Here is a 19,549-nt window from a genome sequence, read left to right as displayed (position 1 = left end):
CATAAATAAAAATAATTCCTAAACTCTTTCCTTAAGTTTCATCCTAAACACACTATATAGAAAAGCAGCTTGTGCTGCTGTAGGGATCTGACTGCAATAGCCGAACTCATGTGGTGTGTAATACCTCACACTTTTCACAATTTCTGCCAGAGTTCTATTGCTGCTATAAGCTCCTGGTGTTCTGATGATATCTAGAGGTAGCTTGTGTTTGGATGGTATGTTGTTGGAGATAGAAAAGGGGGGGGGAGAAGAAAAGGAGGAGGAAGGTAAATGTGATGTGTGCTTTTGGTGGCGTTTGTGCTTTGATACTTATCAATACCTGTAGAAGTAAGAGCAGCCTCTCACTGTGTTGTGTGTGAAGTGTTCTTGGGACTTCTCGTTGCCAAAGTCCTCCAACGGGTCGGACCACAGCAGGTCACACATTGGTCCGTAAGCGGGAGGCTCCTTGAATCTGTCTAACTGGAGACGGTGAACACATGTTTATTGTAAAATCCTGACATGCATAAATTAAAGGTTTAGCAGTTTTTCACTTACATTCACAGAGGCAAATTAAAAGGTCATGTGACCACAGACCTTACAAACAGGTGCGTTCTATTACAGAGGAGAAAAGTAAAATTTTCAGACTTTTATTAAAGTTGAGGGAAGTGCAGGATTATTAAGCTCTCTGTGTGTCATATTACAGATGTGAGAAGAGAGCGAGGCAGTCGGCAGCTGTAATATTACAGCACTGTCACAGTTTAATTAAAAAAGAAAAGAAAAAAAGTCTCCACTTTATCCAATGGTGAAAGACATAAAAATGAATAATGTATAATAAAACACTTTCCAGATAAACTCTGTCATCACATGGACATGTTCTCAGTTCTGCCTGGTGGAAGCTGCATTGAAGGATTTATATCTACAACAATAAACCTGGTTGAAGCTTCACTCCAGCACAGGGATGCTCTGCTAACAGTTTTTTAGTCTGAGTATGACTACAAGTAACTGCTTTATGGTACTCGTCTATACAGACCATAAAATGAATAACCTGCTGTGCGATAAGCGACCAGGAAACATCATGGAACGTTGTTTAGCTCAGTTTATGTTGTTGCTCTTTGTGTGTGTGTGTGTGTGTGTGTGTGTGTGTGTGTGTGTGTGTGTGTGTGTGTGTGTGTGTGCGCGCTGCTAGAAATGTGCTTCGTTTTATTTTTAAGATGTGCGATGTGTGGGAGCAGTGTGTAGACCCTGGAGAGCATATGTATCTCGTTAGGAACTGAAGTGCTCTCGCACGTGCAACAGTTCATCTGCATGCGCACGAATACCGTTGCGTGCGCATAATTCGTGGCGGTGCGTGCTCGTTTGTTCGGGTCCGCGTGCTATCGAGTCATGTGATGTCTTGCCATGAAGATTGTGCTGTAGGGAGATGCTGCACATCCTCCTCTTGACAGATTCACAAGTCGCTTGGTGTAGCTTATGTCACATAGTATCACTATACTGTTATTATCATCTAGTATTGTAACGTCAGCATTTCTGAGTGGGCTCAAGTGTCCTAATTAGACTGAATTCGATTCTAATCACAGCATTAAGTGCTTCTAAAGTCGCAAAGACTGTTCGCTGTTCTAATCTGTTGATCGTTAATCGTTAATATGTATTAGCGCACATGTACTCTCCAAGCTCTCCAATGACCGTGCAGGAGATTCCATCCATTAGGCTGCTCTGGCTAGCGTGTGGAAATGGTTTGACAAACCAGAGGGCTGGAGTTCACCGAAATCAAGTGGTTCGCTTATATTAAGTGACGGCATTTTCAGTTATAGATATTTAATACCAGAGTCTGAATTGCATAACATACAAAGCCTTCAGAACCTATCCATTAAAAACATCAAACATAACCTTCTCTAAATACCCAGTTTTCTACCAGAGTATAAATTTGTCTTCAGTGTTTACGTGTGCACTTAATTACAAACTACTACTTACCTCTGAACTGCTGATATTTCACGTTTACCGCATTTAAAGCTATATATTTACCACATCAGAGCAATATTCTTTTATGCTACTGGATAAGAGTGAAAGTGGTGGATACATACTTTTCTGATATCGTCAAGGTTTGTTATTTCAGGGGACAGGCCTCCATGCACACACAGGAACTGCTGATTCATGAGCGCGGCCAGCGGAAGGCAGTCAAAGGCATCCATACATGCGTCATACACTCGCTCCGAATACTTAATTTTACCTGTGAGGGATGGAAAGGAGGGACTGAGTGGAGACGGCATGAAGGAATACACTAGTAATACGCAAGTAAACAGCAATATGCACTGACAAGCAGTTTGACTCGGGTGATATTTTCTTTTTTCTTTTTAGATGCTCAGTCCAAAAGCAATACTTCTGAAGTCTTACCATCAAAGTAAGCAGAATGTCACTTCATGGGCTGAACAATAAACACTTTAATTTCTCACTTTATACATTATTACTGCAACGTGTGTGTATATTAGGGCTGAAACGATTCCTCAAGTAACTCGAGTAATTCGATTACAAAAATTCATCGAAGGCAAATTATTTGTTTAGTCCATTTTAACTACTGTGTTTTCCCACAGACCATAATTATTGACGCACCACATGCTAATCTCTGGAGCGCGCTGGACAGCTATCATAAAAGACGCTACAGAATAAAAAATAAAAATGGAGGAACGGGAAGAAAAACAACGAGAGGAGAAGATTCAGACCAAAGAAAACAACAGAAAGTTTCCAAAGTTTGAGATCATTTCAAACTAAAACATAAAGGAAACACCGTACAGTGTGGTTACCATTTTTGAAGTAATTAATATTTGTATCTTTTTATTTATGTACAGTCCCTTCAAAAAGTCCCTCTGCTGTGTTTAGTGCGTGGAAAATGTAATAAATAAATACATGAGTAAGATTAATGGAGTTTCATTAAACGAAATGCACTGTATTTGTATTTTGATGTGATATGGCAATTAAACGCACTAAATAGGTTTGGGTTTCACCGATATTCTTGTATGCAATTTCAGCAATAAAAATTTAAATTTTTCGAAAAAAAAAAAAAAAAAAAAAAAAAAAACAAAGAGGAAAAAAAATTACTTTTTCGTTTTAAGAGACCGGTCTTATCCATACTCTCTCTTATTTAGCGTTGCTCTTTAATAAAGCAAAAGTACTTCTTATCTGATTAATCGATGGAATAATCGTTAAAATACTCGATTACTAAAATAATCGATAGCAGCAGCCCTAATATACATTATATGTTTAAATATACACACATTCAAACACACAATAGTTCATAGCTGGCAAAGTAGAATGTGCAGGTTTTTGATATGTCTGGGGGAAACCGATAATGTAGCTGGTACTTACATTCCTGCTTGAAGGTAAAATACTCTGTTAAATGTCTACATTCGTGGTTCCCACGCAGCAAAAACAGTGTTTTAGGGTAAAGAATTTTTAAGGCCCATAAGTACAGCACACACTGGAAAAAAAAAAGGGGGATGGGGGGTGGGGAAGCACAAAAACATTAGGATGTGAGTGGACTAATGATGACTCTTTATATACGAGGTGGTATCAAATGTTTTGAGACTAGTTTTATAACACCATTTGACAGCTGCTTGCACAGTCACAAGGAGCACTGACCTTTATAAGGCATCGTCCTGTGTACATCAGGAGCAGTGCATTTGGTGCTATCTGACCACGTGCGTCACCACGCCTGCTATTCTGACCACGTGCGCACCCTGTCAGCGAGCTCTCCTTACATGCGAGTCTCACGCCAAAAAAACACCCAACATGATCTCACTTCCGCACCCACCCAACTCGCCAGATATGTCTCCTGCGGGTTTTTGCGCTCTTCGCAAAGATGAAGAGCGAGCTCAAAGGTTGACTTGTGGAGCTCCAGTGTGAGTAGCAGGAGGAGCTTGACACGCTTCAGAAAGAAGACTTCCAGGACACATTCCAGAAGTGGCAGGAACGCTGGGAGCGCTGTATCGCTGTACAAGGGGACTGTTTTGAAGGTGATAGCATTTAAACGCCGATAAATAAAGTACTTTCTTATAAACAGATGTAGTCTTGAAACTTTCTGACACCACCTCGTACACTGAAAAAATATTTACCTTAGTGAATGAACAGAATCCTACTTGTTCACACCCATCATACACTTCTGCATCTTTTTAAATTACAGCACTTTAACACACACAGACAAAAGTTCTATCTACCCTCTTCCACATACACAAGCTCAAAGACACAGGTGAATTTGCTTTGCTTGAACCGTCAGAATTAAAACGTGTGGCCTCCCGATGTTAAGGCAAACACTTTCCTCAGATGCCACATTGAAAATCTATCAGTTTATTAAGTGCATATTTGATAAATGCATAAACACCTGCCATGTATCAAGCAGAAACTGGTCGTGTGTAATCTAACCTATAAACCCTTGCACTCCGTTTTCTCAGCAATAGATGTACTGTTCATGAGTCTCACTGATGTTGGTAGCTGATAAAGAAAATGTGAGACCAACATATGTATACATCTATGTTATACCCAAAAATGTTCTATCAGCATTTTATTGTGAAATCAGATATATAAAGTTTGTGTCCATTAATAGTTGTGTAAGCTGGTGAATTTCCTGAACATAATATCACCTGAAGTGTCTAATTTAACTAAGAAAAGTGCCACAGAATTTTTATTTGACACTAACCCTGGCATTGTTGTGTATATTTTCAAGTTTAATAGTAGTAGTAGTTATAATAATAATAATAATAATAATAATAATAATATTATCATCAAAGTGAGAGGTGGAGACTAAACAAACACACACACACACACACACACACACATATATATATATATATATATATATATATATATATATATATATAAATATAATAAAAATGAATGCTACATGAACTTGGTAGAACGTACTTCAATACTGAAATATCCTCTGTCTACGTAATCGCCGAGGAAAAGGTAGCGTGTGCTGGCTGGAGATCCTCCCACTTCAAACAGCTTCATCAAGTCAAAGAACTGCCCATGGATGTCTCCACAAACTGGAAAAGAATTTGACAGACAGAAAATACATTCAGAAACACAATAATGCACTGCGCATATTCTCGATTTATATCCCAACTCAATAGAACAGTATCAAAGCAAGCTTGCTTTTCTTAAACCGAAATACACAAGCAAAACATGCAACAGTTTTTTCTGCTTCTACCACCTACATGTGACACACTCGCTCACACTAATGCACATATTTCCATGCAGACGCGACATGGGGGGCTTTGAAGTAGCACAGTGAGACTGAAAGCTTTTCCTCCATCTTATTACCAAACAACGGTGCCTGAGGCTTTTCATATAAAAGAGTGTCACCTGGCCTCTTGTTTAATGAATAATACATGCATCAGTGCTGCTGGCTGTAATGCGCCTTTGTGCATTAAACAATGCACACTGAGCAAAGACTCACTTTCATCCAGCATCCCGCTGAGTGATGGTTACTGCCATGCCCTTATATAGTGACAGTGTAAATACGCATTCAGACGGGTTTTGTCCTAGAATAAACTGAGTAAATACGCTGCCTGAACAGATCGAAATGGAGTTCAGCTTTCCTTTTTCGAGGAACAAGGTGGATAATTAGAACTGCAGGAGAGCATTAAGGCGCCAGGAGACAGCGTTAATGTGGACTGCTCATACTCGAGCAAATTTCTAGTGCATGGTCTGTTTTTAAGGACAGATGTGGCAATGGCATTTAAACAGAGGCCAAGTCAACTTGTATACAATCAGATTTCTCGACACCTTCAAAAAAGGTTAAAATATCCAAGCTGAGCTGTCAGCTGACCTTTTCTGTCACTTATCATGCACGTTCCATATCCCTCTCCCAAGAACTACGGTGTATAAATAAACAAAACCCTGACGGTATACATACTATAGACTTTAAACGCCACAGCACTCGGGGAAGAATATTCATTCATTTATTCATTCAGTAACTGATTCATCACCTTCAGTAACGATTTTAACAGCGGAAATTCCCCCCGAGTTTAATAGATTGCGAGTATATATTTTAGCATCACACGTCTGTCTTGTGTGTCCATCATGATATGGAAAAATTCAATGGAATGGCATGAGGAGGAAACCTTTAGATGATCCAGCCTCAAAAATGGGAACCCATCCACATCTGGGTGAAACCAAAAATCCATTCTTTATAGTTCCATCATTGTTGAGGTTTTCAAATGTTCACTGATTGACACCTGAATGCAAAACTCTTCATGGCAATTGCAGCCCTAAGCCATGGTAGCAGACTGTTTATAATAATTCATTCTACCAATATATCAATCTACCAATATATACGCGTTATGCATTCACACCCATTCGTTTTTTCTCCTTTTTCCAAAGCTTTGTTCTTGAAGAAGGATTCTGGGTAATGAAGAATCATATTAAAACTTACTTAAAACCAAACAATTATGCAAAATGATTAGCCGTGTCTTCATGTGTATTACGTGTATAAATCTACTATGCATTGAATCAAGAAACCTTATATATCTAGCAATTCTTTATTAATAACCAAAAAAATAATAATTTACTTTAGTCAACAATGTTAAAATAAAAAGACAACCATGGCGGTCGTTAAAGAGGCCCAACGTTGGTGGTGAATGAAGAAGAATTGTGCTGATATGTTCGTCATATCGCATATCTCATAAAAATGAGAACATCCTACAATACAGCACAATGCGATGAGTGACAACGTTCTCACGAGATGCACATTTCCATGGTTACTGTTCTCGGCAAGCTCTGTTACAGTGTCCATTTGAAATGCAAATGCTATTTAGCAAACGCTCCTCTCCACCCGCGCTGCAGCCCCATCAATATCAGTTTTGCTGTCAAGCGTGCTCGATTGCGCTCGTAACGCCGGGCCTCGACTCTGCCGGATTCCGTTGTGGGTGATGCTCACGCTGTTTTGTTTGAGTGTCAATCTGGACACCGTATTAGTTATTTGCAAGTTATTTCAAATTCATGGGGGCAAAATGAGTTCTATAAATAGAGCTTCCTCTGTTTGACTGCTATTTGCTTAAACTAATTAAGTAGAAGATTCATTCTCTGGGTTTTAGCATTTCAACTACTTTGCACAACAGCGGCGTGTTGATAGCTGACACCGCTCTCCTGACAACTGTGAAATCATCCACCAGTCTGCTGCTTTTATTGGTTAAAAGTTGCTGAATCATTGGCATGACACTGCTCTCAACTCAATTTTTTTCATTTTTTCCATTTAACTAGTTGGTAGTGTGTTCGAGCAAGTAAACAAGAGATACTCCATGACAAAGGTTGGGAACCATGTACACAGGAACTTGTGTGGCAGACAGATTTTTATTTTTTATATATTTTTATTTTTTACAAACAGAGCTCTGGAAAAATAGTCTGACATGAAGCTGTTTCTTTGAATGTTTTTCCCAGACATTAGAAAGTCTCCAAAACGGCAACTTTTGTGGTTTTGTTGTAACGTGATAAGCTTCCTTTTCTGTCGTATTAACTTTAAGAGAGGGGGAGGGAGGGGGAAAAAAAAGAAAGAAAGAAAGAAGAAAAAAAAAAGACATGCAATGACTGTTAAAGCCGTTAACTATTGTGAGCAAAAGTTTGTGGACACCCCACTATAAGATTCATATGTGCTTTTTGAACATCCCATTCCATATTTAGTCCCAATTTGCTATCATAATAACCTATATAACCACTATATTCTGGAGTGTGCTTGTGAAGATTTGTGATCATTCAGCCCCAAGAGTTTTAGTATAGTCAGGTACAGATGTAGGGTGATGGATGAGGCCTTGGGTGCAGTCAGCGTTCACATTCATATAACTATATGGTTATTGAGCTGGTTTTTGTGCACAGGGACATTGTCATGCTGGAACAGGTTTGGGTCTCCTAGTTCAAATTAAGGGACAATTTAATGCGGCCGCATCCTGTATAGTTGTGTGTCTTCAGCTTTGTGGTTACAGTTTGAGGAAGAACCGAAAATAGCTGGAAATGTCAGGTGTCCCAATACCTTTGTATCAAATATCAAATGATGTACAGATAAGGAATAAAAAAAACTGTGCTGAAATACTCACGAAATGGGACAGAGAAATGCGAGAAATGTCGGCTGCAGCGTGTCTGTGTTTGTTTAGCAAAGAAAAACGTCCCTCGAATGTACTCTTCCTACTTCTTCTACTAGTGCAAACAAAAAGAAATGAAATCAACCTGCTGCTCTGCTGAGTGAAACAAGCAACTAGGAGATATTTAAACTAATCTCAGTCAGGAAGGGGTCTGATCAACATATCTGCTACCCTGAAACTAGTGTTTTCTTTTGTCCATGTTATTTTTATCAGTATTCTGTCACCTTAGTTTAAATAATCTTTCTAATTGAGAATGTAGATTTTGGTAAGCCGGAGGAGTACACAGACCAGCACCTTTCCTTACTACATCGGATTTAACACGTCAGATTGTTATCAACTGATCAGTCAGATTTGTGAGATCCTTCGTCTCAGTTTCGAATTTTCTCACACACTAAACAGGTTTTCCACTCTCGCAGGACTGCTGAGAGCAGTTACCATTATATACATAAATAAATCTTGCACAAGCAACAGATTAGCAGAAGCGGTAATTAAAAGAGAGAACCATAGAGAGAGAGAGAGCGAGAGAGAGAGCGAGAGAGAGAGCGAGAGAGAGAGCGAGAGAGAGAGAGAAAACGAGCAAAAGCATGTGTGCTGCCACTCTGAATAATAACTCTAATTTGGAACTTGTTTTCAAATGCTTTATAAAGTTGTACATTTACTTATCTACTGTGCAACATGCACAATAAATAAATAAAATAAAAGTAAATAAGAAAAAAGAAAAGTCAAAATGTCTTTTGGAACCGTCCAATTAGCATCTGTTAGGCGGGCTGCAGTGGGAAGCAATTAAGCTGAGCTCAAAGTCTCTGGAAAACACACACACACACACACACACACACAGCTGCTTTCTTTAGATGTGCAGTAGGCGTACACTTTATAAAGTATTATTAAAAGAACCTAGGTATGTGCACAGAATCTTTGTGTGTGTGTGTGTGTGTGTGTGTGTGTGTGTGTGTGTGTGTGTGTGTGTGTGCGCGCACGCATTTGTTATTGTGGTTCAGTAGCATTTTATGGACAGTATTACTTTACCGATGTGCTTTTGCAAAATAACAGGCTTCATTAATGGCATCCTACACAAGTTACTGTCTGCCACAATGGCAAACCTCTCTCTCTCCCTCTCCCTCTCCCTCTCCCTCACACACACACACACACACACACACACACACACACACACACACACACACACACACGAGAGCTGAATCTTTTACATCACTGTCCTCCATTCCCAATAGCAGGTTGTGGTCACATCTAGAGATTTTTGAGCTTATTAGATGAATGTTCGAGTACAACACTTCTGTGGTCACCCGCAATTACACTAGCGGCTACAGTCACTATGAAAACCTCACTTATTAGCATGGAAACGATCCTGTGATGAGCTCCTGATTCACTGCTGTCTAAACCCATTCATGTGGGGGCTTCAAACGATGAAATATATTTAATAAATACAAGATTTGTAACAATGAAATGATACTGCACCTACCTTTTGTTTTGCATGTGTGTTGTGCATGAGTGAAGCACGAGAGAAGGACCTGCTACAGGTTTTTAAAAGTTAAACAAAGACAGATTGAGTCGGTTGGCACGTGTGCATGTGCTGCTGCTGTGTGTGTTATGAACTTCAATGCTCTGACAGGCAACATTGCACTTCGGATGAGGACACGAACCCGACATGGAACGAGCGTGTGTGTGGAGCGGCTCCAGTGGGAAGCAATAATACACTGTGAAACGCGCAGCACTGTGCATGGAAAGTCTCAGTGTTTAAGAGCTGCTGAACGATCAATCTTGATTATGTATGCGCTTTTTACTACAGCAGATAAACATAAAATGCATCTTTGATAATCTGTGTGTTGTCCAATACATGATGCTGACCCTATACATTCCTATATCCACAAGATATTCAAATACTTACCGCCCAAGATATCAGACAATTGTACTATATCTCTATGTGCTAAAAAATAAACTACCCAGTAAGATTGTTATAATAATACTAATAAGAGGTCGATGCATTTATTAGTTTTGCCAATTAATTGCTGGAACCATTAGCAGAAATTCGTACCGATAGTTTTTCCGGCTTCCGGTCTGCTGTCATTACGAGAGCGGCCTCTAGAGGCAAATCACTGATGCCATGTGCTGTTTGTTTTTACATGCGAGACTGCGCGCTGCACAGAGAGCGCTATATTATAGTTATTATTAATAATTTATTCATTTTATAATCATATTTATTAATATATTCATATTTACTTCATTTAGCACCATGATTCAGTAGTTTCCATGTATCCATTTTCAAAAACCATCGGTTGCTTTATCAGTCGATCTCCAGATAGTAATTCTAAAATACTACTACCAGAAACACCTGTAACCCATTCATGCAATTATCCGATCATTAAATCATGTGGCTGATAAAATAATGGTCGGAACAAACATCAGAATTAGGACAAAATTTCATTTCTTTAAACACAGCATGATTGTTGGTGCTAGGCAGCCTGATTAGAGTGTTTCAGAAACCGCAATGTCTTAGGGCAGGGGTGCCCAATACGTCGATCGGGATCTACCGCAAGGGTAATGTGGGTAGATCACATGACATTAAAAAAATATATTTATTTATACATTTTTACAGTAGGTAGATAATTTTGACTTTTGATCATTTTATAAGTAGCTCGCATGCTGAAAACGTGTGCACCCCTGTCCTACAGCTTTTAATGCTACAACAGTACCTACAATTTACACTGGGTGGAGTGAAAACATAAAAAAAAAAGCAACTGGTGGACAGAGGTTTGGCAAGGAATGAACTCCTTGCTGATTTCTTGAGGGCAGAGTGGGGATGGACATCAGTTTGCTAGAAGTCCATATTTTTTCATATCTAACAATAAATGTGGCATTTGTGCTCGTTACGACGTGGAGGCAGGAGGACGTGAACACGTCATCAATCCAAATCAGAAAACAATCTAGCAGGTAAAAAATAAATAAATAAATAAATAAATAAATAAATAAATAAATAAAAAAGGGAAGAATCCAGCCTCAGGCGAAAATAAAACAATGCCGGCAAATGAAACCACATTTTTTGATAACGAAAACGGAAAAATAAAAAAGCCTTTAAACCTTTCAAGCACAGAACAAGAAAGACAAGTACTTTAATATTAATTCTGTATATTAATACCAGAGTTAATGCCTGGACTGAACTGCACTGTGGATTCGGAAAGATCCCGAACTGGTGATACTTGTTCCCGGACTTAGTCAAAATTTTTTGAAAAGTAATTACATGAGTGCCTAGCACACTTGTGGGAAAATGTATCATCAGAGAGGAAGTATGTGGCTGACGAGTGTTATGCGTGCTGTCATCATGATGCGCTCGCCGTCAATTAGCGGAACGCTGTTCAACAGTATTTTTTGTGATATGAGTGGGTGGCATTTGGGCCCATCACCACCCTCTCTCTTCGAAAGAGCACTCAGACCTTTTTTTTGTCATATTACATACTACACAGCTCCCAGACACAAGACAAAGGAAAAAAACAAAAAACAAATGTGTAGTAGTAAACATCATTGTTTGGCATGTTGGAAAAGAACATCAGGTCATTTTGATCTCGGGAGAACATTTGGCTGGTCTGCAGCTATTGTTTCATTTGAAAAACATTGATAAAAGGTCCTCAAAAAGAGGACCCCCCCCACCATGATATACACTGTATGAACAAAAGTATTGGGACACCTGACTTTCCCAGCCATATGTGGTCCTTCACAAAACTGTTACCGCAAAGTTACTTTGTGTCATTACATTTTCCCTTCAGTTGAACTAAACGTGTTCCAGCATGAAAATGCCAGTGTAAATAAAAACTGCTGCATTAAGAAAAAGTTTACATGGGTTGGAGTGGAAGACCTTTTGTGGCCTGCTATAAAACTCTGAACTCAACCCTATTAAACACCTTTGAGAGAAACTGAAACGCTGACTGCACCCCAGGCCTCATCACCCTACATCAGTACCAGACTTTACTAACACTCCTGTGTCTGAATGAGCACAAATCTCCACAAGCACACTCCACAATCTAGTGGAACATCTTCCAGGAAGAGTTAGGGTTATTAAAACTGCAAATGGGGACTAAATGTGGAATGGGATGTTCAGAAAGCACATACAAATGTGGTGAAATTGAGTGAAATTCATGTCTGTATTTCTATTTTCCCAGCATAGTTTTCTCAGTTGCTGCAAGATGCTTCTCTGCTGTCTTTCATTTCTAATGTGTCTCCAAGCGGACACACTGATGGGATATTGGGATTGGGCTTCCTCAGCAGGGGGGGATAATTGACTAACAACTTGTTGCCAGAAATGTTTAATGGGTGTGCACTACCATATGGCGTGTATGTAAATGCCAGTAGTAGTTTGTGTACAGAATCTTTGAACAGTAAACCATTATTGCCTTTCAATGTATTTCTGTGTAGATGTATAGATAACTGGTGTTATAAGTCAGGACATTGGTGTATACATGTAGGGCAGTAGAGGAAATGTTGCTGTAGGAATTGAAGGGAAAAAAACAAAAAAGAGCAATTCCTAGTGCCATGATTGGGGGTCAGATGTCATGGTATAAGATTATTTAATGTTTAATAACCTAGTCTTCGATTTACTGTATTAATCAACCATTTAACCATTGCAATCAAGCTAGTGGTGATTTTATTTACAAATTCTCAAATAAAAATTGGCTATAAATTCCATAACCGTTCGTTTGTTCAAAGTCTCTGACGTTGTTAGTATCACTTTACAAGCTCAAAGATGGTGTCCGTTATGTAAACTCAAACATAAAGTGTTAATATTCGCATACGTTTAGCATCAAAAGTGCACACACTGCAGCTCTTAAAGCCATAATGTGTTGTTTTTTGCCTAATTATTTGAATAATAGTTAAATAACGCTATGGCATAACATAGGAATATAAATATTGCTTGAAAAGCCTTTGCCTAACGCAGCATTTTAACTCCAACTCCAAATCCGAATCCAAATCTTAACCATCACAGAAACAACGAAATTAGAACTGTTATTTCTCGTACAGCGGAAATGTGCATGGCAAAAATAGGATGCAATCAAACAGAAAAGCCACTTTCAAGGACAATATTCCCTGTCGCTCACACACACAGACTAGAGGGGAGAGAGAGAGAGAGAGAGAGAGAGAGAGAGAGAGAGAGAGAGAGCGAGAGAGAGAGAGAGAGCGGGGGGGGGGGGGGGGGGGAGAGAGAGAGGCAGTCACGATCAGGTTCTCGATTAGCTGAGTGAGTAGGAGCACACAGTGTTGAGTGAGTGGTGAAGTGATCTCTGCGACTGCACCTCCATCAGCAGGCCAGTGTGTAGGCGATGCACATTATACAACTCCACTCACTGGCCTACACACCGAGCCAACGCAAGAGCACACATACATACACACACACACACACACACACACACACACACACACACTTGTACGCCTAGACCCTAGGGGGAGGGATATTGAGGGATTGCCCACTTTCATGTGAACACAGGATAGCGCCATGTAATTAAAAAGAAATTTATTGTGCATCCTGATTTTATATTTTTAAAGCATACTTTTTTTTTTTTTGTTGCAATTAACCATCTACTGTTTTTTAAAAGCACAATTTATTAATCTGTCTAATAAAAAATAAATAAATAAATAAATTTATTCAGCAATTAGAATCAAATTTCACACAAATTTGCACACTGTATCATACAACAGTTCACACTGGTCTTCTAATCTGAACGGTCCAAATGTACTTACATTGCCTATGATGGAACCAGGTTGCTTTAGTGTGTATCACTCGCCTCGTGCACCGAAAATTCTGCCTCTTAAATGACTACGGTTACTGCAGTGGACGTGGCAGAAATTTTGATATATGAATATATGAAAGTTGGCCAGTTGAAGATAAAAAAGAAAGAGGGAACGACGGTACAAATCAAACTGAGCTAGACATGCAGGCCTGTGCCATTCGATGAATCAGTGGTGTTGATATTCAGTGTAACCGCACTCTTGCTTAGGCAGTATTCCTTAATTATGTAAGACAACAATTCCATATTAAACATCCTGCTTTAAGCAAATGAATGTTTATCAAGAATGTAATGTTTTGTTCCTATTTGTTTTCACATATTTAACTTTTACTTGGGGGAAGAAATAAAGAAAGAAAATAAATAATTGTCAATTAGTTTCATACATATATATGGTCTGTGTGTGTGTATATACTGTATACAACACACAACATTATGGCCACTGACTGGTGAAGTGAATAACTGATTCTCTCATCATCATGGCACCTGTTAGTGGGTGGAATAAATTAGGCAGCAACTGAACATTTTGTCATCAAAGCAGGAAAAATGGGCGAGTGTAAGGATTTGATTGAGTTTGACAAGGGCCGAATTGTGACGGCTAGACGACTGGGTTTATCTCCAAAACTGCATCTCTTGTGGGCTGTTCCCCGTCTGCAGTGTTTAGTATCTAACAAAAGTGTTCCAAGAAAGGAACAGTGTTGAACTGGAGACAGGGTCATGTGTGCTGAGGCTCACTAATGCACGTGAGGAGTGAAGGCTGGACCGTGTGGTCCGATCCAACAGACGAGCTCCTGTAGATCACACTGCTGAAGAAGTTAATGCTGTTAATGCTCGACAGGTCAGAACTGTTTTAGCAGCAGAAGGGGACCAACACAATATTAGACAGGTGGTCATAATGTTATGCCTAATCAGTGGCCATAAAGTTGTGCCTGATTGGTGTAAATACACACACATTATAAAATACATATACCGAAAATTTTCGGCCGAAAATAGCCCAAAAGTGTCTGAAACAACATGTCTGCGGCGAGGACATATATCTGAGAAAGACCCACGGATAGCGATTTGCAAAACATGCAATGCCGAAATTTCGTCTGTAAAAACTTTCTCCACGTCGGGTTTAATTTATCACCTGAAATCCAAACATCCCGATCGCTATGCTGAATATGAGAGGAACGCGGCACAGAAAAGCAAAACCCCTCCGAGCATGCGCACTCCGTCTGTGGTGGACGTTTTTGAAAAGGCAGGAAGTTTCCCAGTGATATTGTTGTATTGTATCTTTAAGCAGTTGCACTTGTTCTGAATGCACTTTGTTTTTTTATGAAAGAACATATTTAATTGTACAACCTTTCAGCAGGCCAGAGAGCCTGTACATTATTATTTAATGTACACATGAGTGTATTTAAGTTAAACATTTGTTAGAATTTTTATTTATTTTATCCTGTGCATTGTTGCAATGTGCTATTAATAAATATTTTCATAATTTGTAATTGATTTATTCTTTGAAACTTTAATATTAATTTATGCAATTAAAATGCCTTGATTTTAGTAAGTTTTGTACACAGTCATAGCCATAAATGCAATGGTAATAATAATTGGCATCATTTCTTTCGGTGTTTCGGTTTTCGGCCTTGCTTTCCTCTTTTTCGGTTTCGGCCAAGAATTTTCATTTCAGTGCATCCCTAATTATATATATATATATTTATTTATATTTATTTATATTTATTTTTTTTTATTTAAGCATCCTTTCTTAAATAAAAAGAACGTGTTCACATGTACTTTTACATCCCCAGCATAAAGGAATTGTGCTATATTGATATTTTAGAAGACACATTTTGAGTATGTATAGTGAACAGGAAGCCATTATAAATGTCAAATAAACCTAATCATTGGACTTATATTCCATTAATTCTATTCTGAATGAGTACAAAAAAATTTAAGTAGGAAATGTTATTGATCATGTAATAAAAGTAAAGGATTATTTGTATTGTGATGCATCCTGCAATAGACTTCTCCCTATTTGTACTAAACACACACACACACACCTCATCAGTCCTCCACAGCCCCAAGCATATAAATGTAACTGTGATTGTAGTTCAAACAGACAGAAACAGACAGGAAGTGCCTGTGGGCCTTCCTCATAGCTCCCATGAACACAAAAGCCCAGTCAAGTAATTTCCACTGGAGACACGTCATTAATTATTGTAGACATCATTTAACAGTGCAGTTTAGCGTCCATGGTGTAGCGTCCCCATCTGAGGATCCTGCCTTACTATCTAATGACATTACAGGAACCTGGACTTTTCAGATAAAACAATTAAGGCAATTGAGTCGTGCTTGGAAGAAGAGCCTCAGCCTCAGAGTTGAACTGTCTATTCAGCCAATTAGCAAAAGATGGAGGAGAAACTTGGCACTGATTACTGCTGAGTCACTTAGTGGATGCTAGGCCTTCTGTTCTAACCACAGGACTGCTACACAGCCCTGGATATGAGCAAACGTTGACTGTCTTAGTGTTTGTTTTCGCGAGTATGTGCTACTGCATATGCGCTAGTGCATACATTAGCAGAAGTAAACTTCTTTGTAGTTGATCATTTATCATTGGAGCTGGACATTTGCATTTTATATTTACGGCAATTCCCAGACACCCTTATCCAGAGTGACGTACATTTATCTCATTTATCAACTGAGCAGCTACGGGGTTAAGAGCCTTGCTCAGGGACCCAGGAGCAGCAGCTTGGTGTGGCTGGGATTTGAACTCACGACCTTCTGATCCAAAGTCCACCAAGCTACCACCTCTCCAGCTTTATTAATTAGTATTAATAATTATTTTCTCACAAGCTTTAGGTAAAGAGCTATGTTGTAGTTGCATTTGGCGTTAACAGGTAACCAGTAAACCAACAAAAACAGTCAATACACACAGTCCTTGTGGGTATGTAATAAAATAAAGGACTGAGGACAGAAGACCACTGCTGACTATATGTGAGACTATATTTTCTACACTACATAGAAAAAGGTTTGTAGACATCTGACGATAAGATTCCTATGTGCTTTCTGCTTTTTAAGCATTCTACATTTGGTCCCCATTTGCTGTTATAATAACCTTCACTCTTCTGAGATGATGCTCCACTACATGTTGGAGTGTGCTTGTAAAGTTATTAGTTCAATCACTCTGGCATTAGTAAAGTCTGGAGTTAGTCAGGTCAGGTACTGTCAGATACTGATGTAGGTATGAGGTTTGGGGTGCAAACAACTGAAAAAGGTTTTCACTGGGGTTTGACGTCAGATCTCTACAGCAGGAAAATCAAGATCTTCCACTACATCCCATATCTTTGTGGAGAACGCTTTGTTCACAGGGACACAATCATGCTAAAACAGGTTTGGGTCTTCTAGTTCAAATCGTCGTCTTCTTTTGGCTGCTCCTGTTAGGGACACCACATTGGATCATCAGTCTCCATACCCCCCCTGTCCTCTACAACTGCATGTCTTCCCTCACCACATCCATAAACCTCCTCATTGGTCTTCCTCAAAAAAAATGGGGAGGAAAAAGTTGTTGGATGTAGATGTAGGGCAGGTGCCATTAATAAAGAGACCACACAGTGTTGCTGTAATCAGTGTGTTTACTTGAGGACTTTTCACTACTCTGAATGAATTGGCTCCAACTGCAGATTCTGAATGAACCGTTTGTGTCTGGGGGAATGTCTGGAAGAGTGTAAAACTAGTTGCAAGTGTTTTCCTGGTTTATTCAGTTAAAATGTTAAAGTCTTCACGGGTATGTAGACTGATATGGGACATTTCGCCGGCATGCACTGGGTTCACTCGTCTCCTTTAGAGGAAAGGGTCCTTGTAAGTCAATCCTGATTTGACAGCAACTATGGGAATATCTTTAAGAAGCACAGTTTTCATCACAACTCCCAGAGATGTATAGAATTCTTTCAGAGGTATGGTTATACTTTTCTGGCAGCCTGTGATGGATTTCTCTATGATTTGGCACCTGTATTAATCGTAGCTACCAAAAATCATGCGCATTTAGAGTAAATTATATAAGAAATTGTTTTGGAAGTTTTTATATACACACATACACATACTATTTTGGTGTGCAAGTAGCTCTCTACAAAACTATAAAAGATAATAAATAATTTGGAAATAGGAAATCCCATGCTGTGTTTTGGAAAATGACTTGAGGAACTTTAGAAATAGCTTGTCTCAATACTTTTGGCCTGTAGTGTGTGTGTGTATTTAGAAGAGTTTGGTACACACACACAAACACACGCACATAAAATCCATAATGTAATTATTGGCTGTTAATGGTCTGTGTGTGTGTGTGCGCGCGCGTGTGTGTACCAAGCTCTTCTATGATATCAACCCACTTCCCACACACTGGCACACTGAACCCTTTGGCAAGTGTTATGTGAGAAGAAAGGTACGATTACATGAGTGTGTGTGATACAGAGGGAGACTAACATTATGAGAAGGAGAGTGTGTGTTTGTGTGCGAGTGTGTGCACCAACAGGATGAGGATTAGTTGGGTGGGAGTGATTAATGGCGCTGTTCCAACCACACTGTGTACCTCTGCATGTCCCGATGAAGGCGTGTGTTCAGATGAGGGTTCTTCTCACCCCATGCTCGCTCACTTGCACTCGCGCTCTTCCTCGCTCTCTCGCTCTCTCTCTCTCTCAACACACACTCACACACACACACCTCCCCTCAGGGTAGCGTGGTGCTTCCAAAAACACCAGCAGACCAGAGCTTAACACACAAACACGATGCAGCATACACTGTAAACATGCCCTCACACACACTCAGGTTTAGTGGAAATGTAAGCCACTTTTACGAACTGTGAAACCAATGCTAAACAAACAAAAAAAGGAATAAAAATTGGTTGTTGTACCAAAAAAATGTTCAAGGTTGAATTTTTCAGGTCATCACATCATACCCTGATTTGCATCCCTTAAATGCAACCATGAACTAATAAGGTCACTAGCACTAAAAAAGCCAACAACACAACCCCGGTGAGGTTTTGGGTGTGGTGGCTCGATATTATTATCATACCGGTGTGTACATGAAGGCTGGAGTGACTTCACAAAGACGCTCGCTGTGAAACTGACTGCAACTACACAAACACAAACACGACCTCAAGCAGCCCCACACCCTCTCTGTGGAGCTGCAGGTTTGATATGGCACTTGTGTAAAGGACAAGCGAACCATTCGTCACGCTAAAAACAACCGGGCATGAAAAAACACACTTCACCTGTGTTCTGAGCTGCACTGCATCGGGAGAAAAGATTTTTAAACGCACGACGATGCCAAAAGATAAACTCTCGAGAGAAATTGTTGTGAAAGGAAGGAGGAAGACCGTGAACAATGACTTTCTTGGTCGGCTACTGTTTAGACACAAGCCGTGTAACAGACACTGTCTTCCGTTAAAGCCTGTGTAAAGTTCATTAGTTTCAGTGTAGACACCTGCGGCTCATAGACAGGTGCGGCTTATTTATGTTCAAAATAAAAATATTTGTCAAATTCAGCTGGTGCGGCTCATATTTGGGTGCGTTTAATAGTCCGGAAATTACGGTAAGTAATATCAGGTGCTGATGGAAGGTGTGGAGGCCTGATGTGCAGCCAGTGTTCCAATTCATCCCATGCTTTGGAGGTTACAGCTCCATA

At 39.5% G+C, this 19,549-nt stretch overlaps 1 protein-coding gene across 5 annotated transcripts in view; it reads right to left on the bottom strand.

The window, feature by feature from the left end:
- Positions 1-19,549, bottom strand: part of LOC310726555 (protein phosphatase 3 catalytic subunit alpha) — an 82,721-nt gene that overhangs the window by 21,330 nt on the left and 41,842 nt on the right. For all 5 annotated transcript variants that reach the window (XM_083542270.1, XM_083542272.1, XM_083542269.1 and 2 more), the window contains exons 3-6: positions 4,891-5,015; positions 3,340-3,451; positions 2,061-2,206; positions 320-459 (exon numbers count right to left, since the gene is read on the bottom strand). In XM_083542270.1, coding sequence (XP_083398396.1) covers positions 320-459; positions 2,061-2,206; positions 3,340-3,451; positions 4,891-5,015 — 523 coding nt within the window. The remainder of the gene's footprint in view (positions 1-319; positions 460-2,060; positions 2,207-3,339; positions 3,452-4,890; positions 5,016-19,549) is intronic.

The sequence above is a fragment of the Silurus aristotelis genome, assembly GCF_946808225.1.
Source record: "Silurus aristotelis genome assembly, chromosome: 5".
Taxonomy (NCBI): domain Eukaryota; kingdom Metazoa; phylum Chordata; class Actinopteri; order Siluriformes; family Siluridae; genus Silurus; species Silurus aristotelis.
This window is presented reverse-complemented; position numbering and strand designations above follow the sequence as displayed.